At 37.5% G+C, this 16,110-nt stretch overlaps 1 protein-coding gene across 9 annotated transcripts in view; it reads left to right on the top strand.

The window, feature by feature from the left end:
* The window catches only part of LOC127441903 (E3 ubiquitin/ISG15 ligase TRIM25-like), a 150,421-nt gene that overhangs the window by 112,397 nt on the left and 21,914 nt on the right, over positions 1 to 16,110 (top strand). The window contains exons 1-3 of one of the 9 annotated variants that reach the window (XM_051699476.1): positions 7,926 to 8,034; positions 10,010 to 10,045; positions 10,840 to 11,490. In XM_051699476.1, coding sequence (XP_051555436.1) covers positions 10,028 to 10,045; positions 10,840 to 11,490 — 669 coding nt within the window. In that variant the 5' untranslated portion in view covers positions 7,926 to 8,034; positions 10,010 to 10,027. Of the gene's footprint in view, positions 1 to 6,917; positions 7,123 to 7,925; positions 8,035 to 10,009; positions 10,068 to 10,839; positions 11,491 to 16,110 lie in introns of those variants that run through there. The other 8 variants (XM_051699535.1, XM_051699501.1, XM_051699527.1 and 5 more) reach the window with 8 other exon arrangements.

The raw sequence follows: 16,110 nt of genomic DNA, 5'->3' as shown, positions 1-16,110 counted from the left end.
CCCCCGGCGGATGGCCGTGGCTGCTTCTTTGGGTTGGCTGGTAGTGGCGAGGACTCCACGACAGCACATCTCTCCTCCTTCGCGGGCTTCAGCACCAATATAACAGTTCGTGGAAAGGAGGGTGCCTGGGCCGGCTTGACAAAACACATAGACATTTATTGTTGCACTTTTCCGTCACACACAATAAGGCTGCTTTTCAGCAGTACACAGAAGATTTGCTTTTCAGCTTCACTACACATAAACTCTGTTGGCTTTTCAGCTCAACACACAAACAGCTTCACGCATTTCTCTCACCCATCTGCTGCTTTCTCCTCTCCTTAAGTACTCCAGCCACCCCTCGCTGGAACACGAGACCGTTGTGGCACACAGGTGAAAGTCATTCGCCACTTATCTTCCCGGCCTCGCTCTGCCCAGACACTGCTTGGCTCTGCCCTGCTCACCACATACCCCCATCGCCAAACTCAGTTCGGGATTTCTCCAGCCTGTGACCTACTCCCCCCACCCCATATCTCGGGAGGGAGCATTGAGAGGAGAAAGGGAAGAGGGAGTGGGAATAACAAAAGGGAGAGAGAAAGCAGAGAGGGGAGAGGAGCACACCGGCCCCAGATACGCCATTGAGTGGCCCTCAGCCTGCCATCCTGCTTCCATCCACGACGCCGGTTGACTGGACCCCTTAGCCATTCCTTCTGGTTGCTGTTTGATGCGGGGCTCCAGCGCCACTGGATCAAACACTCCCTCTGCGTCACGACCCCCAGTCAGCAGCGAGGACTCTTTGGACAGCACATCCTTCCTTCCTGGGTTTCAGCATCAATGTAACATGGTTAAGGGTGGGAAAGGAGGACGCAGGAACCGGACGAACCATCAAAATAGTGTTTAATGAAAACAAAAAGACACACAACACAAACACACACACTGCAGCTGCATGCAGCTGCTCTCTCTCTCTCAAACTGCCACGTCCAGCTGCACTTATCCCTCTCCTCGACTGATTAGCCCGATTGGGGGCTGGGCGAGCATAGTCATGGCCGGCCCTGCCCTCCTCCTCATCACAACACTGTTTCCACCAGTTTTTTTGCGCTGACCACTTGTTATTGGATCACCAAAAATGCATCTTTAATATCAGGTGGAAACGGGACAGCAAATGCGCGATCGCAGGAGTTACATCGGAAAGGTAACCGTTTGAACACGACCAGTTTACTATGCAGTTTAACAGTACGAGTGGGTCTTCATAATGATTATGGTATATTACTATTGTTAGTTCAGTGCTTATTAAACGTATATTAGTACTGTGCAAAAGTTTTAAGCACTTAAGATGTTTCACAAAAACGATTGTCATAAGATGATTATTTATATCTTCAGCTTTAGTGTGTCAATAGGAAAAATACATTTTAGACTCCCAAACATTCCTTTTGCAAACAGCAAAGATTAGAATATAAGAACAGGGTGCTCTGCAAGAGATGGCATTGCCCCCACAGTGCCCCCCACTGAACATTAAGTCAGTCTGAGATTACATGAAGAGACAGAAGCAATTGAGACAGCCGAAATAGATAGAAGAACTGTGGCAAATTCTCCAAGAAGCTTGGAACATCCTATCTGCCAACAACCAAGAAAAACTGTATCCAGGTGTACCTAGAAGAATTGGGGCTGTTTTAAAGGGAAAGGTGGTCACACCAAATATTGATTTAGCTTTTTTATGTTTACTGGACTTTGTATGATGTTAACTGATAAATTAAAACTATTTATGGCATTATTTTTGAGACATCTTCATTATGCAATATTTTTCACAAGTGCCTAAAACTTTTGCACAGTACTGTATACTGTATATACAGTGCCTTGCAAAGGTATTCAGACCCCTGACCAATTATCTCATATTACAAGTTAAAGTAATAAAAATGCATAGATTAGGGAAAGGTTACAAAATAATATCCAAATGTTTGGATATCCCATTGTGCACAGTTGAATCAATAATCAGGAAGTGGAAGCTGCACCACACCACCCAGACACTGCCAAGAAAAGGCCGTCCCTCAAAACTCAGCACTCTAACAAAAAGGAGACTTGTGAGAGAAGCCACAGAGAGGCCAACAGTCACTTTGAAGGAGGTACAGAGTTCAGTGGCTGGGAGTGGAGTAATGGTGCACCAGTTAACCATATCAAGAGCACTGCATAACGCTAGTCTGTATGGGAAGAAATTGGCAAGAAAGAAGCCGTTACTCAAAAAGTACCATCTGAAAGCACGTTTGGAGTTTGCCAGAAAGCATGTGAGTGACCCACCTGCGATGTGGGAGAAGATTTTGTGGTCAGATGAGACCAAGTTAGAGCTTTTTTGACAAAACTCAAAGCACTATGTGTGGTGCAAACCTAACACTTCCTATGCCTCAAGACACACCATCCCTACAGTTAAGTACGGTGGTGGCAGCATCATGCTGTGGGGATGCTTCTCATCAGCAGGGACTGGGCATCTTGTTAGAACTGAAGGAAGAATTGATGGAGCAAAATATAGGGAAATACTGCAAGAGAACCTGCTTCAGTCCGCTAAAAAACTGAAGCTTGGGAGGAAATTCACCTTTCAGCATGACAATGATCCCAAGCACAAGGCCAAAGCAACATTGGAGTGGCTCAAGAACAAAAAGATAAATGTCCTACAGTGGCCCTTTTGCAAGGCACTGTATGTATGTATATATATATATATATATATATATATATATATATATATATATACATTTTATATATTTATATATATTTTTAACCTTCTTAAAAAATTGCTGTTTCTTCTTTTTTTTTTTTTTTTTTAGATTGATATTAATGTGTCCAGGGAGAAGAGTAGTGGAGAGAGTATGCATCCCTGGGGGACGCCAGTAAATGTGACCAATGTTACTGAATATTACTGTTCATAAAGTGTATATATAAGAAAATGAAGTGTGAATTATAATAATGTATAGAAAGAGTTGTCAGAATGCAACACCGAATGCATGTCCGATTTCATCGTAATTATCTAACTAAAAATAAAATGAAAACCTGTTCATATTGATGTCTCTTTTGATTGCAGGCGTGGATTTGCAAGACTTGAGATGAAAGCAGTGCAGTTATTCTTGTTCTCTGAAAACTTGGGTAAATGTATTAATATTGTACACAAATGAATATATAAAATGTGGCAACTTTAAAGGCTTGGTCACATTTACTCTTGCATGGCAAACATTTTTTGCAAGCAAAGAAGACAGGACTGGATGTAAAGCTTACCGGCTAGCTAACATACCAATCCTAAACAAACAAAAAACTTTTTTTTTATACTTAATTTTTCATACCATCTAATCTTGTTTCATGACTGGTTTCCAAGCAGCCTCTTTTTTTTATGCAGAACATATTTTTGAAGGGTGCATTTATAAAGAATTGGCTGAATAGACAATGCTAGACACTCGTCCATTGTGACCATGTTCCATGTAGCTGTGTACATAGCACCACCCACACAGACGTCACTGCCAAAACAGCCACCTTGCTAATGGTCAGTGCTGTGTATTTGAGTGTTGAGTGATAGTTAGTAGATTGTAGAAGCCAATGAAAAGGAAACCTGCGCAAGAAATTGCTCTGCCACTGGAAGAGTGGCATTTTATTTTCTGTATATATTTGAAAAACGTCATGCCCAATTTTCACCTCCAAACAACCTGCAAATTGAAGGCTATGAGAACAAATAGAAATGTACGGATGTAGGCGATGCTATAATTTGTGCACAAAAAAGGTTTAAAATATAAATACTGCATTATAAAACAAATAACTGTTAATAAACAACATATTTCAAGGGCTTGCAATAACCAAAAGATTATAATACTTCAGAAAGTGCATTGAACTTTTTCTTAAATTTTATTTTTTTAGATAGACTGTTCAAACTGAAAGTTATATGTGGCCAGATCTGATTTTTATTTTTCAGACCGCAGTCACTGTTTTGCTGGCTTGTCAACATTAAGTACATTTACATGCACTTTAAAAGTTGGGTTTCAGTTGAGATAAAGCAATAATTCGCCTTTTTAAAATGTCATGTAAATGCGTTAGTCCGAGTGAAATCATACTAGTCAGATAATGCAATTGTTAGCATCCAGGATTTATACAGATTAATCAGACTACAATTGGACTTGGTCTTGTGCTCATGCTCTGGAGACAGAGGTGACGCGTGATGAACTAATCACAAGCAAGGTATCGTACCAGTCCGTATCAATAATTAACATACACATCGTGTCATGTATACTCGGACAGACAGATTCAGACTGAACCAAACCTGCAGTAGCTCAATTGTAGCTCAATTATGACAGCCCATGTAAACATAGTCATTGTAGCGAGGCAAACCTGCATAAATTCACCATGCATGAGACTTTAGCAATGAATATTTAGCCAATAATTGATGTTTCGATTTTCATTAGGGCAGTGTCCAAAGCTGAACACTTTCGTTGCAGTCAACGAGTTAAGCACAGTTAACAGTTACAACATTTATGTGAGGGATATGGACCCGTGAAAGGAGTGGTGACTTTTGAAGAGGATAGTTGGCTTGCTAACTTCAGGATGTGAAGGGAAACATTCAACATGCTTTGTGGTCTTTTACACCCTATGCTTGCCCATCAAGACACATTCAGTACCTGTTGAGAAGCACATTCGTTGTTGCTTTTTATTGTCACAACACCCTGACATATTACTATTCATGTTGCATGAAGAAAAACCACATGAAATCTGAAAAAAAAAAAAAAAAATTAATTAATCCAATCGTTCAGATAGACACATTAGTAAGTATCTGATTTTAATTGGTGGTTTGGATAGGGGCTTGCACAAATCAGATTTTATGTGTTTTTGTTTTTTCAGGTTCAGACTGCAAAAAAACTGAAGGATTTCAGCTGGAATGGCAAATAATAATAATAATAATAATAAATAAATAAATGCTTGTGGAGACGTTCCGTTCAAAAGATTTAACATTCACAAGTACCATGATTTAAAAGTAAATCCATATAAAACTATTGTAAAAAAAATAGTTACACAGACAATCAGTAGGCCTAATCGTATCATATTAATTTAAGCGGCACAAGCAAACATATGCCTGATTTATTTATTTTTTCATCTGCATGACAACCAGCATAAACAGTAAATAACCCCTTTCTTATCTCATGTAGCAAAATCCAGCGCTTGAACCAGCATCATATGCGGTCATCACAGACAATGTCAGCTCTTGGAAGTTGACATAAAATCCACTGGGACGTGCCTTTTTCACAAGTGTAAACCATGTGTCTGGTGAACTTTATGTTCACCAAAGTCAAATCAGTGCATGGATGTAAAAAAGAATATAGATATTTGGGCGATTATATTGCACTAAGCATGTAGGATATGTTTTAGTCTCATCACCCGGTGCAGCTATTACCACACAGATGAATGCTGTTTAGAGTTTATACCTGATTATTCATTACCTGAATTAAATGAAGTCATATGAATTAACTTCAATAAATGTGAAATATCAATAAAAGAACTTAAAGTATTCATATAAATATTGTGAGAATCACAAATGATTTAATTGGCACAGCCCTAATATAGTATATGGTGGGGGTGTTGACAGAGTTGCTTACATATTGTTGCATTGTAACTGATGTTTAGTGTCACTGATTTAATGGCCCTTTTAATATGAGATGATCTGCTAACAGACCATCTCAGACCCCCCCTCCAATTACTTTTATACATTTTATACCTTCATCCACACCTTAGGATGCCCCAGCCTGTGGATCACTATCACCTGTCATGGCCAGATCCACCTCTGGCCCACCATCATCCCTACACATGGTGTCCTATCTGCAATCACCAAGTCTCATTCACTGTCACCTTTGGCTTTCTCATTGAGTACCTTTTGTGTTTAATCAGATGTTTTCTATTATTCAGTGTGTAAACTAATTAAAGCAATTTAGTGTTTGTGTCCCTCTCATCAATGCCACTATAATAAGATAAAATGAGCCAGTGAAACTGGACAAATAAATAAATAAATACAATAAAATAAATAAAATATTATAATAATAATTTAAAAAAAATAAAATAATTATAGATATTGGATCAGATGCTCTACATCTCTTTGGTTGAATAATTGCTAATTTTTACTCTTAACACCCACAAAACCAACCCATTCTCTGTCTCAGACACACATGTATGTGTGTGTGTGTGTGTGTGTGTGTGTGTGTGTGTGTGTGTATGTGTGTGTGTGTGTGTGTGTGTGTGTGTGTGTGTGTGTGTTTGTGTGCGTGACAGAGAGAGAGATAATTAGCAATATTTCTCAAATAAAGGTATGGCTTTTAAATAAAGCGGCATTAAATGCAATATCTCATACTTAAACTCATTCAACCCTTTTGACCTTTCTGTGTGAACGTGCTTATGAGACAGACAGGTGTTATATTGAAAACAATTTTATTTTGTATTTTCCCAACAGTTCAGAATGTTACATCTTAATTTGATTCGATTAGAGAAGTTATTTGCAGGGGAAATAAGGTTTATTTAGAAATTACTTTGTCTTTTTTTTTGTAAAAAAAAAAAAAAAAAAAAATCACCAGAATATGATGGTTTTTATTCAATGCTTTCCAAATTGGTAAAATAATAATAATTTAAAAAAAGACAAGCATGTGGCAAATATGCACAGCCAATGAACTGTGAACAAATGATCCATGCTTTTTTAATCATGTATGCAGTTGATTATGTTTTTATGCATTTTCGTTTAAAATAAATTGATAACTCATACAGTTGCTGAAGTTTAGCTCGGAGGTCACAACCGATTGCATGGTCTGTGTGCTGCTTGTTTAAAATAGCTGCCGGCGTTCCCAAGATGACCGCAGAGTGGACTGACTTGCATTGAAAGCAGCTTTGGTTATTTTAGCCCTTTGTTTGCGGAAATGCAAGAGAGTGAGTGGGCTGGGTAATTCTATCTCTTAATAAACAGAGAACAAATCGTGAAATATCCACTAAAGAACGCTGAATTGGGCGTACTTCCTTTCTGAAGATCTCAGGTGAGACGCAGGTACGAGTGTGTCATTATTTACTGTTCCAACCAACAAGTGCATTGGAGCAAAACAAAACTCTGATAGATTTCTTCAGGAGACCTATTTAATTCAACAAAAGCAGGTCAGTATTTATTACTTATTAACGTGTGTTTGTTTGTTGAGTTTGATACACAAAAGGCATGTTCACTTGCTGACGAGAACGCAGGAGAACAGCAGAATAATGTGTATTTTGATTATATAGTGAATGAATGAACCGCTGGAGTGGGGCACACATGCTGTGGTTTGTGGGCAGCAATGTTACTTAATTTGTTCTCGTTTGAATTAAAAGAAAAAAGTAAAGGAAATGTAACATGCGGTAGTGTATATCGATCACGTAATTATATCTGAGGGGAAAAGCGGTCAAGGGTGATGCATAATACTGGAGTATAATAATCTGTACATTAATCATCTGAACCTCCATTGAGCCGCATTCAAATCCCAGTTCGCTTTTGTCTTATTACGGGTATTGTTAAAGGTATTGATTTTTTATTTTTTTATTTTGACATTTGATTCTTGAGATGTAAATAATTATTAGCAGCAACATATTTAGTTATATATATATGTATGTATGTATGTATGTGTGTGTGTGTGTGTGTGTGTGTCACCGTATTCAGAAATCATAAATGACTGTGATTGGTCTTGCCCACCCAGCGCTGAGAAAAGGAACTGATGTCACGTGACCGCACAATATTTTACACCAGAGTAATGCTACACAGATTATTTTTTATCCATTGAATTTAAATTACACAATGAATAATTTAAATAAGAAGTATGTATTTTGTAATAAAGCCCCGCACAAATAGGGACACTGTTTATTGTCATTTTCCCAATTATTCCGTTGCTATGGTATTCGCCCCATCAGCAGCGCTGATCACATGACAGTGTTCTGTTGTTGCTTTCACTTTAGATTTTTCTCACCAGCAGAACATACACGATAATCTACTGCTGAATAGAAATATTGCCCGTCATACTCGCTGTGGGTATTTTGTCGGAGGTAAATTGTTATTCATTCATTTTTGGTTGTATTTGTAAGTTATTTTCTGTCTTTCTGTCCCAAAATAGCAAAAACAAATGAAAACGGACGGAAATTATTAGTCGTGTGTCTTTCGTTAGTCCATACTTCCTCTTTTTGAGGCTTTGGTTTTCCTCATAATTGCTACATTTGTGAATTTGGTTGTGTAACATGATTTCTAGGTGTGTCTTTGGAATTGAATCGCTTGACGCTTTGTAGACCAGGCTTGTGTAACAGTCAGAATTAAATTAAGAATTCTGCCAATTCAAATTGTGGAGTTCAAAACAAACAGATTGCAGAATTGAACTGTGAAATTGAAATTCATGTAACTGCTGTAAATAGAGTATATAGAATTGCTTTCTGACTGGTATAGGAAAGAAAAACATCACAAAATTAATGGAGTATGTAATTTTACTTACATTTGTTCTGTTTATTTTAACACACTTGTGAGGTTATAACTTTAATATATGAATAGAAAAAAAAAATCCCAATATTTCTTATAACAAAATAAAAAGAATTTAAAGAATTATGTCTAATCATGGAATAAATAGATGATTAGTCAAAATTAATTATGTAAATTATTGGCCTGAGACAGCTGAGATAGGCTCCAGCACTACCCGTGACCCTACATAGGACAAGCGGCTATAGAAGATGGATTGATGGATGTTTTGTTGCAAAACTATGACTGTTGAAAATCTTTGAATTGCAGTTCATTAAATTTATCTTAACCCTTATGTTGCGTTCGGGTCATTTTTTTCTTTCTTTCTTACGAATATATATTTTTTTTACCTAATCCAATTGGAATAACATGACGAGCACAAATTGGGATGCATGTTTGCATACACAAAGTCCTCGGACATGCACACACACACACACACACAATGTGTGTTGAGCGCCCTTTTGTAAATCATCTTCTTTGTACACTCTTTGAGGGATATTTCAAGATCTACTTATATATTATGTTGTGTTTGGGCTTGTTTGAATCAGTATAATCTGCTGTAAGTTGCGGTATGTCAATGTCTATATTATATGTATGTTTCAGGAAGTAATAAGGGGAAAACACGACAAAAAACACTCCTGTTTATTATAATTACACTGAACGTGCGCAACTCGATTTTTTTTTAACCGTGCGTCTTTGAACAAGCAGAATGCACATGCACCTGGAATTATTTGCACAAATTAGTGGATCAACAAGGTGGCCACCGTCAAAATCGAAGTATACTTTGGGCTTAATACTCACTGCAGTTTTGCTCACTGCATTCTACATATTGAGGCCTTTTGAACAATATATAACACATGGCTATCTCATGTTTTTTATGGTTTTACCAACTCTGAATATAATTGTTGTGAAAACAAATTTGAAAGTGATGAGAACGAAACTCAAATTCTTATTTGTCAGCAAATTAAAAAGCATTATTTAAGAATTGGTAGGATCAGCTACATGCATTGTAAAGTAGGGCTGGGCGATTGGACAATGTTATCGGATATCGACGATATCTTACAAAGGTCCGGATGCCGATTGTGACACTCAATTGACAGACGATGATCGGCAGTATCAGGAAATGGCAAAACCATGGATCTGGGAAGTCAGAAAATATATTAAACAGTGGCCCAGGTTGTGAAACTACCACCCACCAAATGCGACAAGGCTAAATCCAGTTCGCAAGCTCCTCGTCCATATGCATTTCATGCATTTCACAGCATAATTCCCATAGTTCCATTTATGTTATTCCATAGTTTTGATGACTTTACTATTATTCTAAAATGTGAAAGAAAAAATTAAATAAAGAATGAGTAAGTGTTTCAAAACTTTTGACCGGTAGTGTACATCTAGCAGCATTATTTTGTGAATTTATTAGGCTTATTTATTATGATTATTATTATCTTTACATTTATAATTGTCTTTAGTTCTTAATCTGTAGGCTATTAGTAATTCTCCACCTGCTGTCGTTGACAGATGCTTGCATGATGGCAGATGAGGCCGTTGGAGATGGTAAATGTTTGGATTTGGGGAGGTGGTTAAATAAGACTTTTTGATCACTTTGGTATTTTAATAGCTTTTTTTCATTTAGTTTAAAGTGCTATTTGAATTTAGAAAGTTTTTTGTTTCATGTTTTTTGTGTTTCAATAAATAATTTTTCAAAGCAAAGTCAATAGATCAAAAATATTCACTGGCCCTCGGTAGTGGGGTTCATGATATAATCATATATGGCAATATTTTTGAAGGCGATTATTCATCAAATATTTTTTACATATTGCCCAGCCCTATTGTAAAGTCCAGATTCTAAGCTTAAAAATGACACCTATTTTGTTCAGATCAAGCAAGTGTTATTAATATAATATTATTATTATTATTATTGTTTATTTAATTTTATTTGTTTCTGCTGGGACTGACCTGGTATAAACTCAATTAAACCTTCTATCAATATTTATTTATTTATTTTTTTCAAAAAAAGTACAAAAAGTTCAAAAGTACAAAACCTTTCATAATTATTAAAACAAAGTTGTTAAAAAGATCTAATGCAAAATCTTGTGATAATATATGCAATATGAGAGATTTATAAACAATCTTAGTGGGTCAGTCATTTTGACCCGGGAACATAAAATGTGTTAGCACGAAACGCACAGTACAAGGGTTGAATTATTTACTATTTAAAAGTAGGCCTATTTGTTTTTTTCTGATAACCAAGATTTGGCAAATACTCTACCCAATTCACAATGAAGTCTCAAACTGAGCTCTAACATAAAGAGGTAGTTAATTTTAGACTGTTTTTATCTCTGTTTCAGTACAGCTCCCACCGTCCTCACCTTATCATGGCTGCATCTGCCGGTGACAGTGGCATGCTGGAGGAAGAGTTGACATGTCCCGTGTGTCTGGATCTTTACCGTGACCCCCACATGCTTCCCTGCGGCCATAACTTCTGCCTGCCGTGCCTGCGTAGGCTCAAGAGCCGCTCTGACCGCGGCCGTTTGCGATGCCCGGAGTGCCGTCAAAGCCATAGGAGCTCCGCCAACTGGCAGAAGAACTTCAAGCTGGCCAACATTGCTGACAGTTTCCGGCAACGCGGCCAATCGGAGTGCTCCAACCAAAGCCAGAGCGACTCTTCTCGCAGACTGGCTGAGGTGCATTGCGATTACTGCCCAGTGGAGGCTGGCGAAGATAGGAAAGGTGGTATGGCGGTGAAAACCTGCCTGAAGTGTGAGGTGTCAATGTGTCCAAAGCATCTTCAACCTCACCTGGAGCTCCCGGCATTCCGAGAACACCCGCTGGTGGAGCCACTGGATGACATGAGGAAAAGGAAGTGTGTGGAACATGACGAGATGTTCCGCTACTACTGCTTGGACGAACGACTGTTCCTCTGTAACGCCTGCACCATAGAGGGAACGCATGACAGACATTCCATCAAAACTCTGAAGAACGCCATGAAAGATCTTAAGGTAGGTCTGATATACACCGATCAACCACAACATTAAAACCACCTGCCTAATATTGTGTAGGTCTCCCTCGTGCCACCAATACAGCACCAACCTGCATCTCAGAATGCTTTTTACTAACTGTGAAATGCTGTTCGCTAACCCATTCACTTCTGTAATCTAATTTGTCAGTGAAGTGGAATGTAGGACTTGATATTATCTGTTTGGATTATAAAAAGTGTCTGTTTACTGCGGGCGATTCCATTGTTACAGACATTTGCAGTGAAACCATGAAATTTAACTTCACATATAAAGTACTCATTACCAGTATATGGAACCGTTTGTATGTGTAATCATAGACATCAGAAAAATTTTAACTAAACTAGTCTAATCTAGAATAAATTTGGAGAGAGGCATTATCCCACATGGGTGAGCAGAGCCAGAGAGCACATACGCAGACTGTGCACAAGAGGGCGCTCAACACATTTTTTGGAGTGATGGAATAAGATGCCCAAGTGAGTTGAATTTCATTCTTAGTAGGGTTGGGAACTGAGAACTGGTTCTTGTTCAGAACCAGTTCCATTCTTTAAAAAATACCAGAATTGTGTGATCTTCATGACTTTCGGTTCTGTTAACGGTTCGCCTGCATGCAAAAAAGCACCATCCTGAAATATTCCAGCAGCACATTTCTGCAGCAGTAAAACAAACAGCTTTACCAGTGTATTTGATTACCAATCGAATGAGTCTCGAGCCGGCTTTTTTTAAGCTACAGCACGAAACATAAAGCAGTTCAATTTATAGTCCGGTATACAAGTAATCTTATGCAGATGTGCAAGTTATGAATGTCCAACTCAAAATTAAATAAGAACTTTTGAAGTCTCACAAGCCTGAAGTACAACATCAGGCTACAAAACACACTCTAAACTGTCTCTGGAACTGTTACGTATTTCAAATATAGTTAGGATCCATTATTGGATTGTAATTATGTCTCTAAAAAGTCTGCAAACACACCTTTTACAAGAATTGTATTAAATGTATATCTGATTTATTATATCTGCTCTGTAGAAATCTGAAATGATCTCATTATTTTGTAACAGACAGCAGAGGGTAGTAATTACAATAAGAATTGCATTTCTCATTTCCAAATATAAAAAAATAAAAAAGGATACTAAACGAATGACTGGAATCGTTACTGGAACCATTAAGGAACCGGAATCGTTAAAAGGATTCAGATCCGGAATCGTTAAATTCCTTAGATTCCTATCCCTAATTATTAGGTTATTTGTTTGTTATAAGTTTAAATATTTTTTGAGTTGTTTGCATTTTTAATTTTCCGTTTTTCTGTTTTAATGTTCAATAAAACACCTGAATACTTGCTTGGAGAGGTTTTGGGACACAAAAGCCCCGTTCACACCGCCACCGGCATCGAGCAACAAAGCGACACAATCCCATTAATTTTCAGTGAGAGTAGAGTGACTTCTGGCGACACGAGATGTAGTGACCATTGGTGACAGAGGTCACCCGTGGCGAGCGATAAGACAAAGTTGAGAAGATGTCAGCTTCATTCAAATAACGAGCGACATTCAAGAGCCACTATCAATGAGAGTGAAGAAACTTTTTATTTATCACTGAGACCTGGCTGAATCCTTGCGAACAAATGGCCCTGGGGGATCTAACACCGCCAGGCTGTGACTTTTTAAATTCCCTGTGGACTTCAGGGCGAGGAGGTGGCATTGCCACTGTTTTTAGAAACACTTTTAAATGCAGAATGCTGCCTGTGGACATGTATTCCAGTTTTGAGGTACAGTTACTAAAGACTGACATCTTCGGTCCTGCATTTTGTGCACTTGTGTACAAACCTCCCAGATTTAATAAGGACTTCATCCAACAACTTTCGGACTTTCTCTCTGGACTGGTGTCTCGTGGTGATAGACTCTTGATTCTTGGGGATTTTAATATTGATGTATGCTGTCCATCAAAACATCTGGTAAATGAATTTCTCTCCCTCACTGAGTCTTTAATTTTTGTACGACATGTCACTGGTCCTACTCACAATATGGGTCATAAATTAGATCTTGTTTTATCTTACAGTCTCTACTTGTCCTCTCCCTAATTTTTCTCAGCCCTTAAGTCACTCCTGGTCCATTTTCTTGTCTACTCCCAATCTTTTTTCAGAATTTTATCTAACGCATTTCAAAGATGATGTCTTAGCTGGATTCGACATTGAAACATTGGTTGAAGCTTTTAATAAATCTTGTAATTTTACACTTGATAATGTCGCTTCACTAAAGCCAAGGAGAATTAAGGGTGTTTCACAGCCTTGGCTAAATGACATCACCCGCACTCTCAGACAACAGTGCAGAAAAGCTGAGCGCAATTGGAAAAGAGACTAGAATCAGGTGTCTTATGACATGCTAAAGATGTTTTGGGCCCTGGAGAAGTTTTGACATGCCTTGATATTTGTGCTTTTTTTCAGTTGCTTAAAAACATATTAATGGCTAAAGTCTGATAACACTGTATTCAGCACAAACTGGGCTACAATAATATGTGAACAACATGTATGTACATGTTTGTATTTTTGAGAAAATAACGTTTATGCGTGGTTTTTGAAAAAAACAAAAATGTTAAGTCACTGAAATAAGGCCATATAACACATACTAAACATTTCTTCACAAGACTTTTGAGAACTGGATCTTGTAGCCTAGAGTTTTTGCTACAAAAATGATGTGAAAACCATCCTGATCACTCATTATACAAAACAATATAGTCATTTAACTTTTGTAAGACACTTTTAGTGTTAGAAAGGCCATATGCGAGGAGGTGTGGATGATCATGAATATTGAAGTGATTCACACCTGAGGAGACAAAGACCCCTCCTCTGAGAGAGAATGAATGTGAGGAGACTTAATGATTGAATGTATTGTTTGTAGCTTATTCACAAAATCAAGTATAAGTTAAAAGAAGTAATCTGACTATACATTTTCTTTACATAAAGACTTTACTTTAGACCTACACTACCATTTAAAAGTTTATAGAGCTGTACGATTTTTTAAAATGTTTTTAAAAGAAGTCTCTTCTGCTCACCAAGAAAACAGTGATACTGTGAAATATTTTTACAATTTAAAATAACTGTTTTCTGTGAATATATTGTAAAATGCAATTTATTCCTGCGATCAAAGCTGAATTTTCAGCATCATTACTGCAGTCTTCAGTGTCACATGATCCTTTAGAAATCATTCTAATATGCTGATTTTCTAATATGGGCATATTTACAGCACATCTGACACATTTACACCCGAACAGATATATGCAAGCACAAGCTTCGTTGATGATAATGAGGCAGCATAAACACTAGTTAAAATATAATATAAACATTTATATTATTTTTATATCATATTATATATCATATTTATATCATACAGCATACAATTTAAATACCTGCTTTAGCCGAAACAACATTTAAATGTAACTAAAACTTGCCTATTAGGACATATTTCAAATTTCAATACTCTGAATACTGGCTGGCAAGTCTGGAAATAGTCCAACTAGTAAAATATGTACATGTTTATATAAAAGAGCATGTCAACTAATATAAGTAAAACTAAATGACTCACTCATCCGAAATTGTATCCTCGGCTGAATCAAGTCGCTCTTCAAAATGTAAACGTTCATCGTCGGATTTCCGCTCTTCTTCTGAGGAAAATGTGAACTCTTCGTCACTATCTAGGACCATCTGTAGAGCTTCCTCACCTGTGTAGCGTGCCATATTCCAAACGCACAGGAAAGTGAATGAATTTGATGATGAACTTGATGTTTTTTAAGGCACTGTTGGGGGCGTTTACCGTTTGCATTGATCGCCTCAGCACATTAACGTATGAATAGCGCGCTCTGCTGGTGGGTGTGATCACATTAGTGATAATTAGCTGAGCCAGGAGAAACTGTACATCACTTTAGTTTCATACAGATTACATTTGCAGGAGAATATTTGTTTTAAATAGACATTTTAAGCTTTCTTTAGACATATGTGTCATGTTTGTGTGATAAGTATTCACAGAGTTTCAGTTCATTTTTGTGATGTGTTTCAGAAAGATGCTCGCGGAGACAGAGACAGCTGAAAGCGCACCCTGTTTATTTTCTTTATTTTACAAAAGCACAAGGTTTTGTTGTTATTGTGAGTGTACACAAATAAAAGTAGACCCTTTATAGTTTCTAATGATGTCTTACACTTATCTGTATGCCCAAAAATGACAGAGTATTTTAAGTTGTTTCCGCTGTTATGAGGAAAAAATCCAGCAGGATGCGCTGGCGCGTCCGTCGACCCCAGAGGATTAACTAACTATCAGAGAGCTGTAAAGGAAGCGAAAGCTATGTTTTTTTTTTCTCTAATATAATCTCTGATAATACAAATCGACCAAAAATATTGTTCAAAACAATCGATTCTGTTTTAAACCCAACTAGAAATGCTTTTCTGAACGCCACCCAAAAGACCTGTGAAACATTTGTAAACTTCTTTACTCACAAAATTGAGCAGATTAAAGGTGCTATTGTACCTTCACAATATGATCAATCACTAATACCTTCCCTGTCCAGCTCCCTGACTCACTTTCAACCAGTTACGTCAGCACAGTTAGTCTCCAAGATGAA

This window comes from Myxocyprinus asiaticus, chromosome 1 (genome assembly GCF_019703515.2).
Source record: "Myxocyprinus asiaticus isolate MX2 ecotype Aquarium Trade chromosome 1, UBuf_Myxa_2, whole genome shotgun sequence".
In the NCBI taxonomy this organism is placed as follows: domain Eukaryota; kingdom Metazoa; phylum Chordata; class Actinopteri; order Cypriniformes; family Catostomidae; genus Myxocyprinus; species Myxocyprinus asiaticus.
Note: the sequence above shows the minus strand (reverse complement) of the source record. Positions and strands in the feature narration are given on the sequence as shown.